Source organism: Saccopteryx bilineata, chromosome 3 (assembly GCF_036850765.1).
Source record: "Saccopteryx bilineata isolate mSacBil1 chromosome 3, mSacBil1_pri_phased_curated, whole genome shotgun sequence".
In the NCBI taxonomy this organism is placed as follows: domain Eukaryota; kingdom Metazoa; phylum Chordata; class Mammalia; order Chiroptera; family Emballonuridae; genus Saccopteryx; species Saccopteryx bilineata.
The window spans coordinates 118,238,494-118,255,948 of record NC_089492.1 but is presented as its reverse complement, the minus strand read 5'-3'; the positions used below and the strand labels follow the sequence as shown (position 1 = coordinate 118,255,948).

The 17,455-nt window shown below is 39.6% G+C and overlaps 1 protein-coding gene and 1 non-coding gene across 4 annotated transcripts in view; one reads left to right on the top strand and one right to left on the bottom strand.

Moving 5' to 3' along the window:
- The window catches only part of COMMD1 (copper metabolism domain containing 1), a 142,828-nt gene that overhangs the window by 80,012 nt on the left and 45,361 nt on the right, over positions 1-17,455 (bottom strand). For all 3 annotated transcript variants that reach the window (XM_066264759.1, XM_066264760.1, XM_066264761.1), the window contains one exon: positions 13,163-13,444. In XM_066264759.1, coding sequence (XP_066120856.1) covers positions 13,163-13,444 — 282 coding nt within the window. The remainder of the gene's footprint in view (positions 1-13,162; positions 13,445-17,455) is intronic.
- Positions 7,460-7,535, top strand: TRNAS-AGA (transfer RNA serine (anticodon AGA)). The gene has a single exon. It is a non-coding gene; the product is annotated as a tRNA-Ser (tRNA).

Sequence of the window (17,455 nt, the reverse complement as noted above, 5' to 3'; positions counted from 1 at the left end):
GTCCATACCATCCAATTTAGCAATTCAAATAAGTGGTGAAGTTTAGTTACTCTTCCAAGTCGACTTAAAAAATCATGTAGGTTCTCATCTGTCAACTGGGAAGTTGATATGGTGATTCTGAGAATCTTCCAGAGTATTGAGAACAGTGCTTATAAACTTTAAAGTACTAACAATACATAGACAAGTTATATTCTTCACTTCTGTCTCCCCAGACAGATCACAGAGAACTTGGATGGATGTATTGTACCGTATAACTCTCCTGAATACTTTTTGGTGCCTAATAAAACTGAATAAATGTTTCTTAACGTCTATTTCAAGCAAAGAACTCTGGCTGTTTTCCACAGTTGAGGCTGGTTACAGCAGCATCCAAAGATAACACAGAGAGCAAACACTTTATTTGCTCATAAGAGTTTCACTTGCCTAATCCCATTTTTTGTAAGTCATGTGTTAGTTCACCTACTCACCTAGTCCAGGCTATAGCTACTGTAGAGAGCTAAATATCTAAGAAAGCTGTGTCAATCATGAATTGGAGAGAGAAAAAAGGAATCCATCAAGTTTCTTTCCTCAAAACTGGCATTTACTAAATTCTTTGAGTCGTATTGTCAAGATTCACTGCAAGGAAAATGAAATGTGTTTGGAGAATCAACCCAATAGATAATTGTAAGAATCCATAAGCTCTTCTCTTTGCTTTACTTCTTCAATGACTGTTTCATGGTGAGTTCCACACTAATTTTCAATTTCAGGTATAAAGTGGCAGCATATAAAGAATTCCACAATGAATAACACCTCCAGCTCTGTTAAAAAGCTAAGGGGCTCTGAATAATTCCTATCCTCTTTCTAAATCCAACTCAAATCATTTCTTTTCTTTTTTCTTTTCTTTTCTTTCTTTTCTTTTTTTTTGGACTAGCCTCATTCTTCCTGGCTTGAGTTGCCCAGCATTTTGCCACAATCCTTCAGGTCACATCATCATAAACTTTATTGGTCAGAACTGTATACACAAGTACCTGTCTTATCTCCTTAATCAAGACCAAGTTCTGTGTAACATGTCTGTGCAGCACAGAATTAGCTACACATTTAGGACCGGCTAAATAGGATAGCTAAAATAGAATGAAGCTGTATGACTTATCCAGGACTCAATTTTGTCTTTTATAAAAACAATACTAATAATCCTAAATCCCCAATGTATCACAGATCAAATTCAAGTGAACATGATAACAGACGGCCTCTAACAGTTAATACAAAAAAAAAAAAAAGGTCATTATTTTCATTGTCAGGAGCCTGTTCCTTGGAGATACTACATACAAATGAACAGAAGCCCATTCTCTCCGGTTTCTTTGGTAGGTGAGGGGAGAAGGAATGGAACTCTGGTTCCTAAAATCCTGTTCTGTCATTTCTTCTCACTTTTCTTTGACACTGGCTGCTAGTGTCAAATGCTTGGTTTAACCTCAGAGAAAAAAGAATATAAAAAAAGAAACAGAGTAATCCCAGTCCTCTTAAATCTACTTTGCAAAGATGCCAAGAAGACAAATAAGACACTTATAAAATCAGGAAGTGCTGTGGAGGAAGGGCATTAATACAACCAAATTATATTAAAGAGCTACTTTTACATTTCTAAATTCTGTGCCTAATAGCCAAGTTAAATTGGTAGTTTTAAAAAATGAAGCCAACATAGAAATCAGTAAAAAGGATCAAAGTAGAAAACTAAAATCAACAAAGCAAGAGATTCAATCAGACAGGTTAGATGGCAATTAGAAATAAAGCCCTTTCCCTTCAAAATAACATCTTTCCTCTACCTAATGTTACAAAGACTAACTGGACAGAATGAAGGTCTGTTACACAAGCTACAAATAAAGTAAATCTGTAAATTAAAATCTAGTCTTGGTTAATCATAATAAAGGAAAATAATAAACAAATGGATTACAAATTTGCTGCCAAAAGTTGCAAAGGTTTTGGAATTTAATTATTATTATATTTAATACAAACAAGAGGGAAGCCAAAAAGCAAAAAGAAGACCTGCAGTTTAACAACAGGAAGGTCATAAAAAGATCAAAAAACAAAACTTTAATATTTGAGGATCATGATTATTCTGTGGAAAGGTTTTGATACCCCCCTCTTCCCTTAGAAAAACAAAAATGTTCTACAAATGATATGGCAAATATTCCAAAATGCCACAGTGAATGATACAGGGCTATTATGAACAATAACATTTAACATTTATTATTTAAGGCATGGTTTATAGCGTCATTCAAATAACTATTTTCTTTTCTTTCCCATCTTTCAGTCCTACCCACACAAACAAATGTACACATACTCTTCTAGTTACTATGGTGAAAACCTATAAATCTGTAATCTCTTTTGTAAATCAAACCAATGAATGCACAGACAAAAATCCTAAACTGACATGGGTATCCAAGAGAAAACTAATGTAGAACCTAATCTGAAAGAAGTAGAAAAATAAAATACATATCCTCCAAAAACCTAACATAATAAATTTAGAAATAAATGGCTCGATGTGCTTGAAGTTATTGTAAAATAGATTACTACTTACCCTGTAAAATTATAAAAGACCTTCCTTAATACAGCTAACTTACTCCATATTTATTCTTTTTTGTGTGTGCGTGACAGAGAGAGAGAGACAGAGGGAGGAACAGATAGGGACAGACAGGAAGAGACAGAGATGAGAAGCATCAATTCTTTGTTGCAGCACCTTAGTTGTTCATTGATTGCTTTCCTCATATGTGCCTTGATGGGGGGCTACAGCTGACTGAGTGACCCCTTGTTTTAGACAGCGAACTTAGGTTCAAGCTGGTGAGCTGTGCTCAAAACAGATGAATCGAGCTCAACCCGCGACCTCAGGGTTTTGAACCTGGGTCCTCTGTGTCTCAGTCCAATGCTCTATTCATTGTGCCACTGACTAGTCAGGCTATTATGATTTTTTAAAAAGCATTAGAAATGGGCCCTGGCCAATTGGCTCAGTGGATAGTGTCGGCCCGGCATGCAGACATCCCAGGTTCAATCCCCCATCAGGGCACACATGAGAAGCAACCATCTGATCTGCTTCTCTTCCCCATCCTCTCCCTTCTCTCTCTCTTCACCTCTTGTAGGCAATAGCTCAATTGGTTCGAGCATTGGCCCTTAGGTACTGAGGATGGTTTGGCTGATTCGAGCATTAGCCCCAGACGGGGGTTGCTGAGTGGATCTTTACCTCCCCTCTTCCCACTTAAAAAAAAAAGCAGGCCTTGGCTGGTTGGCTCAGCAGTAGAGCGTCGGCCTGATGTGTGCAAGTCCCGGGTTCGATTCCTGGCCAGCGCACACAGGGGAAGCGCCCATCTGCTTCTCCACCCCTCCCCTTCTCCTTCCTCTCTGTCTCTCTCTTTCCCTCCCGCAGCCAAGGCTCCACTGGAGCAAAGTTGGCCTGGGTGCTGAGGATGGCTCCATGGCCTCCACTTCAGGTGCTCGAATGGCTCTGGCCATAACGGAGCAACGCCCCAGATGGGCAGAGCATGGCCCCCTGGTGGGCATGCTGGGTAGATCCCAGTTGGGTACATGCAGGAATCTGTCTGACTGCCTCCCTGCTTCTAACTTTGGAAAAATACAAAATAATAATAATAATAATAATAATAATAACAACAAGCATAAGAAATGATGTACAAGCCAGAGACTAGGTCATCCAAGACACTGTGGTATCCTGCTTGCTTTTTTTCTCTCTTGGATCACTTATCATGGAAGTAAACAGTTACTATTGTACTCTACGGTCAACAATCAGAAAGGAACAGCCAATGAGTTAGCCTGGAAGCAGATCCTCCAGCCCAGTCAGGCCGTGGGATGGCTGTAGCCCTGGCTGACATCCAGTGCAACTGGAGGGACCCTAAGCTACAATCACTTAGTCAAGCTGTTCCTAAATTCATATCCCACCCAACTCTTATGTGAGATAATAAATATTTGTTGTTTTCAGCCCCTAATTTTTTGGAAATTTTGTTATGTAGCAATAGATAACTAATATTTGGATTCTCTCCCTTATTAATTCATTCAATTTTTTTTTTTTTGTATTTTTCCGAAGCTGGAAACGGGGAGAGACAGTCAGACAGACTCCCGCATGCGCCAGACCGGGATCCACCTGGCACGCCCACCAGGGGGCGACGCTCTGCCCACCAGGGGGTGATGCTCTGCCCCTCCGGGGCGTCGCTCTGTCGCGACCAGAGCCACTCTAGTGCCTGGGGCAGAGGCCAAGGAGCCATCCCCAGCACCCGGGCCATCTTTGCTCCAATGGAGCCTCGCTGCGGGAGGGGAAGAGAGAGACAGAGAGGAAGGAGAGGGGGAGGGGTGGAGAAGCAGATGGGCGCTTCTCCTGTGTGCCCGGCCGGGAATCGAACCCGGGACCCCTTGCACGCCAGGCCAACGCTCTACCACTGAGCGAACCGGCCAGGGCCTAATTCATTCAAAATTTATCAAACAACTACTTTAATGTTTTGAGGCTGTAAGAGATACAAGTATTAATGATAAATTGCAGGCTTCTTGAAGGCATAAACTAACAAGCCATTGTAGTGGACATATATATTGGTTTTGTAATTCCTTTGAAAAACTACTCCTCACCTATTCCCCAGGGTATCCGCTGTCAATCTACACCTTACCTTGCCCCTGGTGAAAGGGCTGGGCATATACTGCAAGCTTAAATTATCCTAGCTCCTGTGAACAGTGACTTCTCCATGGGTAACTGTGTGTCCTAAACAGGGAAACTAAGAAACTAGTTTTCAATCAGTACACATAAGTCAGGAAAATAGAAGCACCTCTTTCTACTGGTATGAGCTGGATAACCATTACTTTACATCAGTAGGGGGTAAGCTTGTTTACAGAATGACATGAACAAAGCCAGAGAGAGCCAAGAAATACCTGAAACCTGGAACCACATTTGGGCTTCCTAAGTATATAACCCACTAGCCTCCCTTTTCAATTAATTAAGGTAGACACTAATACATACACTTTGTTTTTTGTTTGTTTGTTTTAAATCTAAGTTGTAGCAAATGAGAAAGAAAAGTTCAAAATATCCTGAGAATTTAGATTATCAGATCCAGCTGAGATAACCAGAGAGAAATTCATGGCAGTAATATGGACTCTGAAGAAGAGAAAGGATTTTAGCAAGAGAAAATAGGGAGGCATAAAGAATATTCCAAGCAGCTACAGGAAAGGATATACATGTATGAAAAGTACAGTTCCATTTGGCCGAGCTCTCCAATATAAATCATGATAAAGTACAGAAGCCTAAATGATATTCTTAGAAAGTTAGACTGTTTTCCCTAGGCTAAGGGAGTATGTGAGGAGGAGTATCATAGAATGACAGGTCAAACTCATTTTGTGATCAATATTGGTTAAATATTACCACTCTCACTAGTTTTATCATCATAATTCCATTCATGCTGCTCTACTGTATCAAGACTTTTTAAATCCACAAATAACTTATCAAAATGCAAATATACTTCCTCTAATCTACTTAGTTAATAACCCTGGCAATAAAAAGGAAGTTAAGCTTAGTTGGCAGTTAAACTGAACTAGTTCCTACTGAGTACCACTCATCATTATTGCCACCTGTGTCTTGAGTGATACTGCTGAGCCCTCTTCGTTACACACAGAGCTATTTAGAAAGTTTAAAAAAAGATAAACCTGAACTTAGCTTCCAAGTTCAAAAGTTCCACTTTCTATTTTCGCAATTGAGAAATCATTTGTAAAAATCCATTCAGCTGCCTGACCAGGCGGTGGCACAGTGAATAGAGCTCATACTGGGATGCGGACGACCCAAGTTCGAGACCTCGAAGTCGCCAGCTTGAGCGCGAGCTCATCTGGTCTGAGCAAAAAAGAGCTCACCAGCTTGAGCCCAAGGTCGCTGGCTCAAGCAAGGGGTCACTCGGTCTGCTGTAGCCTCCCCCTCCCGGTCAAGGCACATATGAGAAATCAATCAATCAATGAACAACTAAGGAACTGCAACGAAGAATTGATGCTTCTAATCTCTCTCCCTTCCTGTCTGTCTGTCCCTATCTGTCCCTCTCTCTGACTCTTGTCTCTCCCACCAAAAAAAAAAAAAAAAAGAACAAAAAAACCCACAATGAGATACCACTTCACAACCATTAAGGATGGTAATTTACTCACACACATACATACAAATCCAGAAAATAACAAATGTTGATGAGAATGTGCAAATTTCAATCCTTGTGCACTGCCCAGAAGAATGTAAAATGGCACAGCCACTGTGGAAATAGTCTGGCAGTGTCTCAAAACGTTAAAAAATAGAATTACCCTATGACCCAGCAATTGCACTCCTAGGTATACATGCAAAAGAATTAAAAGCAGAGACTTAAACAAGTATGTGTACATCCATGTGCATAGTAACATTATTCACAACAGCCAAAATGTGGAAAGAACTCAAATGTCCATCGACATATTAATGGATAAGTAAAATGTGGTATATATATAGAATGAAATAAGATTAGTCTTTAAAAGGAATAAAATTCTGACACGTGCTACAACAGGGATAAATCCTAAGACATTATACCAAGCAAAATAAGCCAGACACAATAGGGCAAATATTGTATGTTTCCACTTATATGAGGTACCTAAAAGAGGCAAATCCACAGACACAGACACATAAAGGAGACAGAGTTACCAGGGTCACAGAGAGGTGGGAATGGGACCTTGCTGGGTAATGGGTGCAGAGTTCCCCTTTGGGATGATGAAAAAGTTCTGGAATTGAGAGTGGTGATGTTTACACAACATTGTAAATGTACTGCATACAACTGAAATGTATACTTAAAAATGGTGAAATATTAAATTTTATGTTATATACACTTTACACAATAAAAAACAAATGCTAAGAATGGGCTTGGGCCAGAGGCCTTCCACATGCATCTTGGCAGCAAAGCAGTGGCATGGAATGCAGCGCACAGCCAATCAGCCAGCGCACAAATACCAGACAAACACAAGCAATTTCAACATTGCTGGGTAAGACACACACTCACTGTCACCCTGGGTTTAGCAAAAAGGACTGACATTCAAAAATTGTTTCCAAGTCCTCTTAAAGCTTGGTTTCCTGGCTTCCTCTCAAGCACCCCATCTGTCCACAAGAATAGAACCAGAAAGCAACAGCAAAAATCTGAAAGAAGTCCAAACCCAGGGGCTGCCTGTTGGTAGGTAATTAATCAGAAGCGAAGAACTTCAGCAGTGCCAAAGCCCTGTTCTCGGGGGGTCAACAAGTTTACAAAGACACTCATAGCTTTCTCTCCCTCTTTAAATCTTTTTACCAAAGTATAATATACATACAGAAAAGGGTATATCATAAAACAGATTTTTAAGCCTATCAGGAAAAAATTTAAGCTCAATAATCTCAAATATATCTCTTTATAAATTGGGAGTTAAAAAATAAAATAACTCCAGCACAGCCAGCATTTTCTTAACTGACAAATGTTAAATAGCCCTGGCCGGTTGGCTCAGCGGTAGAGCGTCGGCCTAGAGTGCGGAGGACCCGGGTTTGATTCCCGGCCAGGGCACACAGGAGAAGCGCCCATTTGCTTCTCCACCCCTCCGCCGCGCCTTCCTCTCTGTCTCTCCCTTCCCCTCCCGCAGCCAAGGCTCCATTGGAGCAAAGATGGCCCGGGCGCTGGGGATGGCTCTGTGGCCTCTGCCTCAGGCGCTAGAGTGGCTCTGGTTGCAACATGGTGATGCCCAGGATGGGCAGAGCATCGCCCCATGGTGGGCGTGCCGGGTGGATCCCCGTCGGGCGCATGCGGGAGTCTGTCTGACTGTCTCTCCTTGTTTCCAGTTTCAGAAAAATGCAAAAAAAAAAAAATAATAATATCTCCTGATCCACTTTTTTCCCAAGTGGAAGGACTAATTATAGCTAGCAAAAAACTCAAGTTGTATATTTAGATGTCAACTTAGCAATAAAACTGTTCAAGACTAGGATTATCACTATACTAACATTCATGCAAAAACTCTAGTTACCACCAATTCCTCACTTTCTTTCATCTTCCACATCCCTTCCAATTCATCTCAAAATAACTCATTTACATTCAAAACATTTCTTCTATCTGCTCACTTCTCTTCACCCTGACTAAAATTATCTCCATCTACCTCACTAATATTAGTTTACCTCAACCAGTTATGATAGCTCCCTCTAAGTGTTCTCCTGGCTTCACTTTTATTTCCTTTTATAATACTGATTTTTATTAGTTATCCCTAGTCTTGATAAACAAAATTTGAAACAAGTTACAATAAAATTTTAAAAGGAATTTTTATAATTGTGGAACAGAGGTGGAAATGTAGAAAGCAGTGTCCTAAGTCCCATTTTGAATATAACCCCCATTTTGAAGTGGAGTATTAATTTTGGCTCTGTTCATTTTGATTACCTAACCTTGCTAATAGAATGAAAGATTAAGTATTTTGTCTTTTTGCTTTTCGTTTATCTTGAGAACCTATTTTACCTTATTACTATCAAACAGAGATTTGGAAGTAATAGAGAGCTGCTTTTAGTGTGCAAAAAAACAGTTCCTGCTTAACCAGGCGGTGGCACAGTGAATAGAACGTCAGCCCGGGATGCTGATAACCCAGGTTGGAAACTCCATGGTCACTGCCATGAGTGTGGGCTCATAAACATGACCCCATGGGTGCTGGATTGAGCCCCAAAATTGCTGGCTTGAAGCCCAAAGTCGCTGGATTGAGCTCAAGGTCCCTGCCTTGGGTAGGGTGTCACTGGCTCAGCTGGAGCCCCCCCAGTAAAGGCACATATGTGAAAGCAATCAGTGAACAACTATGAGTGATGCTTCTCTTACCTCTCCCTTTCTGTCTGTCTGTACCACTCTCTCTCTCTAACAACAACAACAACAAAAAAATTAGAGCAGAACTAAATAAAAAAAGAACAAAAACATTATACAAAAAACTAATACAACAAAGAGCTGGTTCTTTGTAAAGATTAATAAAATTGGCTAATCGCTGGCTAGACTCACTAAGAAAGAGTCATATAAACAAAATCAGAAATGAAAGAGAAGGTACCACATTACAGATATACAAAGGATCATACTAGAACAGTGGTAGTCAACCTGGTCCCTACCGCCCACTAGTGGGCATTCCAGCTTTCATGGTGGACGGTAGCAGAGCAACCAAAGTATAAATAAAAAGATAGATTTAACTACAACCAAGTTGTTTTATAAAGATTTATTCTGTCAAACTTAGCGAAAATCCGACATAAAGTATTTTGTTAAGTAATTATTATATGCTTTAACTTGCTGTAACTCTGCTTTATAAATTTTAGAAAGTTACTTCCCTACTTTATAAATCACCATTCCTGTGGAACCAGTGGGCGGTTAGAAAATTTTATTACTAAATAGAGATACAAAAGTGGGTGGTAGGTATAAAAAGGTTGACTACCCCTATACTAGAGCATTGTTAAAGACTTGATGTCAGCAAATTCAATAATCTAGACAAAATAGATAAATTCCTAGAAATATATAACCTTCCTAGACTGAATCATGAAGAACTGAAAAATCTAAACAAACCAGGGAGGAAACCAAAGCAATCATCAAAAACCTCCCCAAAAATAGAAGTCCAGGACCAGACAGCTTCACTAGTGAATTCTACCAAACAGTCGAATTTGATACCTATCCTTCTCAAACTATGCCAAAAAAATGAAGAAGCAATACTTCCTAACACATTTTATGAGGCCAACATAATCCTGATACCAAAACCTGGCAAGGATAACACAAAAAACGAAAACTATAGACAAATATCTTTGATGAATACAGATGTAAAAACCCTAAACAAAACAACAGCAAATCAAATACAACAATATACTAAAAAAAATAATACATCACAATCCAGTGGGGTTCATTTCAGGGGCACAAGGATAGTTTACTTTACACAAATCCATCAATGTGACACACTACATTAACAAAACAAAAGATAAAAAATTATATGATCTTAATCAATAGATGCAGAAAAAGCATTCAATAAGATACAATGTCCATTTGTGATTAAAACAGTCAATAAAATGGGTACAGAAGGAAAGTACCTAAACATAATAAAAGCCATCTTGATAAAACCCTCAGCCAATATCATACTAAATGGTGAAAAAAAAATTAAAGCTTTTCCTCTAAAATCAGGAACAAGACAAGGATATCCACTCTCACCACTCTTATTCAACATAAGTGCCCTTTATTTCTTTCTCTTGCCTGATTGATCTGGATGTCCTACCCAGATCAATCAGGCAAGAGAAAGAAATAAAAGGCACTTGAATTGGGAAGGAAGAAGTAAAAGTGTCACTTTTTGCAGGTCACATGATTCTGTATATAAAAAACCCTAAAGACTTCAACAAAAAGCCATTAGAAACAATAAACTAATACAGTAAAGTTGCAGGATACAAAATTAATGTACCAAAATCCACTGCTTTTCTGTATACTAACAATGAAATGTCAGAAAAATAAATGAAAAATACAATTCCTTTTGCAACTGCAACCAAAAGAACAAAGTACCTAGGAATAAACTCAACAAAGGATGTGAAGGACCCTGAAAGCTACAAAACATTATTAAAAGAGATAGAAAAAACACAATGAAATGGAAAGATATTCCATGTTCATGGATTGAAAGAATAAATATAGTTAAAGTGGCCATATTTCCCAAAATAGTATACAGATTTAACATAATCCCCATCAAAATCCCAATGTCAATTTTTAAAGAAATAGAACAAAAAATCATCATATTTGTATGTAACCACAAAAGACCCTGAATAGTCAAAGCAATTCTGAGAAAAAAGAATGAAGCCCTGGCCAGTTGGCTCAGCAGTACAGCATCGGCCCGACGTGTGAAAAGTCCCAGGTTCAATTCCCAACCAGGGCATAGAGGAGAAGCACCCAACTGCTTCTTCACCCTTCTCTCTCTCCTTTCTCTCTCTCTCTCTTCCCCTCCCACAGCCAAGGCTCCACTGGAGCAGGGTTGGCCTGGGTGCTGAGGATGCTCCATGGTCTCTGCCTCAGGCGCTAGAATGGCTCTGGTTGCACGAAGCAACAACCCAGATGGGCAGAGCATTGCCCCCTAGTGGGCATGTCAGGTGGATCCCAGTCGGGCATATGTGGGAGTCTATCTCTCTACCTCTTTGCTTCTCACTTAAGAAAAATTAAAAAAAAAAAAAGAATGAAGCTGGTATCCCATTACCTGACTTCAAATTATACTACAGAGCTACGATAATCAAAACAGCATGGTATTGGCAGGAAAAGACACACACACACCAATAGAATAGATTTGAGGGCCCAGAAATAAAACCACATGTATATGAACAAATAACTCTTGACAAAGGAGCCAAAAACATACAACTTAGAAAAGAAATCCTCTTCAATAAATGGTACTAGGAAAATTAAAAAACCACATGTAAAAGAATGAAATTAGATTACAGTTTGTCCTCACATATAAAAATTAATTCAAAATGGATCAGAGGCCTAAATATAAGATCTAAAACAATAAATTACATAGAAAAAAATACAGGTACCAAACTTATGGACCTTGGCTGTAAATAACAATTAATGAATTTGATCCCAAAGACAAAGGAAGTAAAGGCAAAAATGAATTAATGGGACTATATCAAACTAAAATTCTGCACAGCAAAAGTAACCAATAACAAAACAAAAAGGCAACCACCTGAGTGAGAGATTATATTTGCAAACAACAGTTCTGACAAGGGGTTAATACATAAAATATATAAAGAACTCATACAACTTAACACCAAACAAACAATATAATTTAAAAAATGGGCAGAGGACCTGAACAGGCACCTCTCCCTAAAAGACATACAAACAACTGACAGATATATGAGAAGATATTCAACTTCACTAGCTATAAGAGAAGTGCAATCAAAACTCCCACCTGTTAGAATGACTGTTATCAACAAGACAGGTAATAGCAAGTGGAGGAAAAGGAATCCCCATATAGTGCTAGTGGAATGTAAACTGGTACAGCCACTATGAAAAACAGTATAGCAGTTCCTCAAAAAATGAAGAATAGAGTTACCATATGACTCAGCAATCCCTCTTCTGGATATCTACCCCAAAAATTCTGGTTTTTTTCTCCCTAATTACAAGTTTCTGCTTTCCCCCCAAAAAAAGACCTATATACCAGATCATTAAAAGTCTGTCATCTGGAGCACAAATCAAATGATTTCAAGAAAAACCAGGTAGATACTAAAATTACCTTCTTTGTCCTGGCTGGTTGGCTCAGTGGTAGAGTGTCGGCTCGGCATGTGCAAGTCCCAGGTTCAATTCCCAGACAGGGCACACAGGAGAAGTGCCCATCTGCTTCCCTCTCCTTTTTCTCTATCTCTCTCTTCCCCTCCTGCAGCCAAGGCTCTATTTAGGAGCAAAGATGGCCCCGGCACCGAGGAGGCCTCCATGGCCTCCACCTCAGGCACTAGAATGGCTCTGGCTGCAACAGAGCAACACCCTACATGGCGAGAGCATCGCCCCCTAGAGGGCATGCCGGGTAGATCCCGGTTGGGCGCATGCGGGAGTCTGTCTTCCTCCCTGATTCTCACTTCAGAAAAATACAAAAAAATAAAAAAATAAAATAAAATGACCTGCTTTAATGACTGCAAGAAAAAGCAGCAGTGTTTTATATATAATCAAAATCAAATTAAAAATTACTTGTGGGCTCAAGGACGGAGATAGCATGCGTAGGGTCTTTAGGAACAATATGCTACAGTACTTCAGAGATGGAGTGTCTCCTGTACCTTACTGCCTGTAAAGATGACCAGGTGTGTTGTTTAATCCCAATTCCTGGTGTTTATTTAGCATCTCTATCAATGCCTTGGAGATTCTGACCAAATGCCAAGAATTCTAAGATCTAACCAAAATGGAGAAGTGACCAACTTCTACACAATCACCTTTTTGACCCATTTGGTTCTTCTGCAATAGCTCCCAGAACCCTGAGAGCAGTTTCCAGATTCTATACACAATTGAGAGTATTCACATTTTTAGATGATTCTACCTCTGATGTGGGATTCTAGGAAACAGGATCTTTTCCTATTATTCTGACCATTTCTGCAAAGAAAACTGTTATATAAAACCAATTTGAATGTACTGTTTATATGTAATGGAAATATACTTTACAAAGGGAAATTCATTAAAGTTGAACTCACCTGTCCGTTTTTCCCTATTTCCAGCTCCATTATGGCAACAGGCGTGTATATCTGAGCCGAGTGCCTTGACTGTGATTTGCCATCAACTCTCCAACTCAGGCTCCGAAGCCCACTGTCCCAGCGGCTCTGGTTCATGAGACTCTCTCGAATCTTTGTCTTATGACTCTTCCAGAATTTAGAAATGACAGCAGCTTGATCAGATGTGATCCCTCCTTGCTTTTTGGTTTGAGCAGTCAAGAATGCCTCCAGCTGGTTGAAATCCATGTCTGCAGATGCAATAGACTGTAATGACAGAAAAAATGAATTTGAATTTGGTAGATAATTAGAAAAAAGTAGATTCTTAACTAACGATCATATTTTGAGCAATTCATAATCAATGAGTAAGTTTTCACAAAAGGGTCAAGTGACAGTGATGACAATACAATCTTCATAAGTACAAAAATATTCTGTGCAAATATCAAATATCAGAAAAGCTACTGTTAAAAATTCCATGTCACTGAAATTCTATATCATAATCTAATTTTTAAATATCTAGTACTATGGTACGGAAATAATAAAATAAAATGATAGTAAAATAAAAATTTTCAAGTAAGAGAACAAAATCACACTGCTCACAAAAATTAGGGGATCAGGGAACATGCAGATACTCTAGTACTTTCAGCCTTTTTTTGTATAGTGCATTTTCACCAATAAAATAAAAGTTGGTTTTGCATCTCATTTGCATAATTGAACAACTTTTTGACTTGTCGCTTGCTTTTCTAATGTTCATTTAATAATAAAAAAATTAAATGCTTTTTTTATCGCTTCATATTCATTTTGAACTATCCCCTAATTTTTGTGAGCACTATAGCTCTCTGATGAATCTGACATAATTCCACAGTGCCTAACAGCCAGGCTTAGTTTAACATACTATAAATGTATGATCCCTAGTCCATAAAGAAGCTAAATTTGTTAAATAAATGCATTATTCTACTTTTGTAGTTCATTGTCAGCCAAACAGCTCATTCACAATATTACTATGAAATTGCATGCTACTTTATGCTTTTCCATACATTTTCAAAACTTAATTGCCATTGCTGATCTGAGAACAGTAAGCAGCTAACCTGAAGCAGAAAATCATTACAGGGCTGGGGCAATAAAGCCTTGGAGAGGCCAGTGATGGTTAACGATGGTTAGCTTGTCTCAAGACAAGCTTTCCCCTGTATCTTCTTCGGTATGTTCATCTCCTCTCCTGGCTGCTAGGGTTGGCATGAGCTCCAAACGAATTTCCCAATTTAGAACAGGAAGAGAAATGGTATTGCCTTCTAGGGGTCATGGTTACCAGAAGGATATAAGGCTGTGGTTAAAGAGAGCCATTGTTGATATTTTGGCACAGGCCTGATTGAATAAAAAACAATGAAGCCAAAACAGAGATAAAAGTGGGTTCCAATGGAGTGATATCCCTGTTCTTACAATCCCTGAGGCCCTGGTTCCTGCAGACTTTCCTTAATTTTGTATGTCATCTCAGCATCTTTTCCACCTAAAGGCACCAAAAAATTTTTGGTGAGAGATTGAAAATTTAAAAAAAAATACACACTATAAAACTGGCTCTCAGCAGACATAGTTTAAGAAGCACTGCTAGCCTGACCTGTGGTGGCGCACTGGGTAAAGCGTCGACCTAGAATGCTGAGGTCGCCTGTTCAAAACCCTGGGCTTCCCTGGTCAAGGCACATATGGGAGTTGATGCTTCCTGCTCTCCCCTCTTCTCGCTCTCTCTCTCTTTCTCTCCCCTCTCTAAAATGAATAAATAAAGTCCTTTAAGAAAAAAAAGGAAGAAGCACTGTTATATCACCTGACAGGTGGCTGACAGGTAGTGTCGCAATGGAGGTCCCAGATTCAAAAACCTGAGGTAGCTGCCTTGAACACGGGATCACTGGCTTGAGCCCAAGGTCGCTGGCTTGAGCAAGGTGTCATTGGCTCAGCTGTAGCCCTGCTCCCCCAGTCAAGGCACATATGAGAAAGAAATCAAGAACAACTAAGGTGCCACAACTGTGAGTTGATGCTTCTCATCTCTCTCCCTGTCTCTCTCTTTAAAAAAAAAAAAAAGAAGCACCACTATTGAGGGTAGACATATATCGGAAGGTTCTTTTGTCTCTGCAACTTAGGTCAGCTGCATTTTAAAATAAAAACAACTCATATCCAACTTCATCAACTAATAGCTAAATGGCCCCATTTTCACTATAATAAAAATTCTGGTGCCTGACCTGTGGTGGCACAGTAGATAAAGCATTGACCTAGAATGCTGAGGTAGCTGGTTTGAAACCCTGGGCTTGCCTGGTCAAGTCACATGTGGGAATTGATGCTTCCTGCTTCTCCCCCCTTCTCTCTCTCTCTCTCCCCTCTCTAAAATAAATAAATAAAATCTTAAAAGAAAATAAAACCTGTAAGCAGCCTATAGCATTAAAAAAAAAATCCTAGTTACATTTCAATAAAGGGAAAATGGATACCAAGAAGAAAATAAGCCTGACCAGGTGGTGGTGCAGAAGATACAGCATCGACCTGGATGCTGTGTCCCCAGGTTCAAAACCTTGAAGTCTCTGGCTTGAGCTTGGGCTCACTGGCTTGAGCACAGGGTTGCCAGTTTGCACATGAGATGAAAGACATGACCCAAGGTTGCTGGCTTGAACCCAAAGGTCACTGGCTTGAGCAAGGGGTCTCTGACTCAGCTGGAGCCCTCTGGTCAAGGTAAATATGAGAAGCAATCAGTGAACAACTAAAGTGTCGCAAATACAAGTTGATGCTTCTTCTCTCTCTCCCTTCTTGTCTGTCTATTTCTGTCTATCTCTCTCTCTCTCACTCAAGAAGGAGGAGGAGGAGGAGGAGGAGGAGGAGGAGGAGGAGGAAGGAGGAAGAAGGAGGAAGAATAAAGAAGAAGGAAGAGGAAGAAGAAGGAAGGAAGAAGAAGAAGGAAGAAGGAAGGAAGAAGGAGGAGGAGGAGGAAGAGGAAGAAGAGAAGGAGAAGAAGAAGAGGAGGAGGGAGGAGGAGGAAGAGAAGGAGAAGAAGGAGGAGGAGGAGGAGGAGGAGGAGGAGGAGAAAAGGTGCTGGCAATGAACAAGCTGAAAAGATTAAAAGACAAAACTAAAAATTAAAATTAAAAAATGCCATTATTCTTTATTACAGAAAAAGGAAAATACTTCAGGTTGATAGCAAATTTTAGGAACCACTATTATCTATCCCTGGCTCTTCTTATAGGGGGAAAAAGAGGGAGTTATAATTATTTAGAATTTCTTAAATTACCCAATAAACAAATTGAAAAGCAGTAAAAAGAATAGCTATGGCATGGATAGGTAAATTCATTCCTCACAAATCCATGTAATTAATTCTGACTGCTGCCCTCCGTAATAAAATAATAGTCTGTTTATCTGATGTCTCCAAACTCTGGGAAGTTACTGGAGCCTCTGCACAGAACATCCAACTTTGTTTCATTGCACACAGCTAAAAACAGAAGTGAAATCAAATCATATTTCAAAGGCAAATTCATATTTCCCATTACTAGATTTAATATAAAACTGACTGATGCTTCTGTTGGGTATTACTGCCATATCCTACATGCTAATTTAACAAATTTACACATTAAAAAAGCTCACTAACTTGTGCAACTAGTACATAATAGCCACTATGCAAGAACTTTCCAGTTTACTGACTTCTTAATGTCTAATGAAGGGCACAGCTGAACAGTTAACCAAGCCCCAAATGTAGTGACAGAGAACTAAGTGGGAATGAGAAAAAAATTAAAGTACATATTGTATGAGAGTATGTGTGGAATATGGTGATACATATCTATGGCGTGGACTAGAATACCCACGACAACTGAAGATTGAACATCCTCAATTTTAAAAGTCTCAAGCAATTGGGAAGCTCTTTTGACACACAGCAACTGGTCATCGTACACAGATACAAATTTTAATCTTGTATTCTAAGAGGTATGCTTAGCGAGTAAGTAAACCTAACCAACTTCCCAGCATTTTCAGGGTAGCCTTGTGGAACTTACTTGTTTCCTTAATTAAATCAAGCCTTGAGATTTCAATATCAGCAACTTATTTATTGCATGTCTGAAAAATCCTTAGTAAAGTGTTTTGTTTTTGTTTTTGTTTTTTTTTTTGCATTTTTCTGAAGCTGGAAACAGGGAGAGACAGTCAGACAGACTCTCGCATGCGCCCGACCAGGATCCACCCGGCACGTGGGCGACTCTCTGCCCACCAGGGGGCGATGCTCTGCCCATCCTGGGCATCGCCATGTTGCGACCAGAGCCA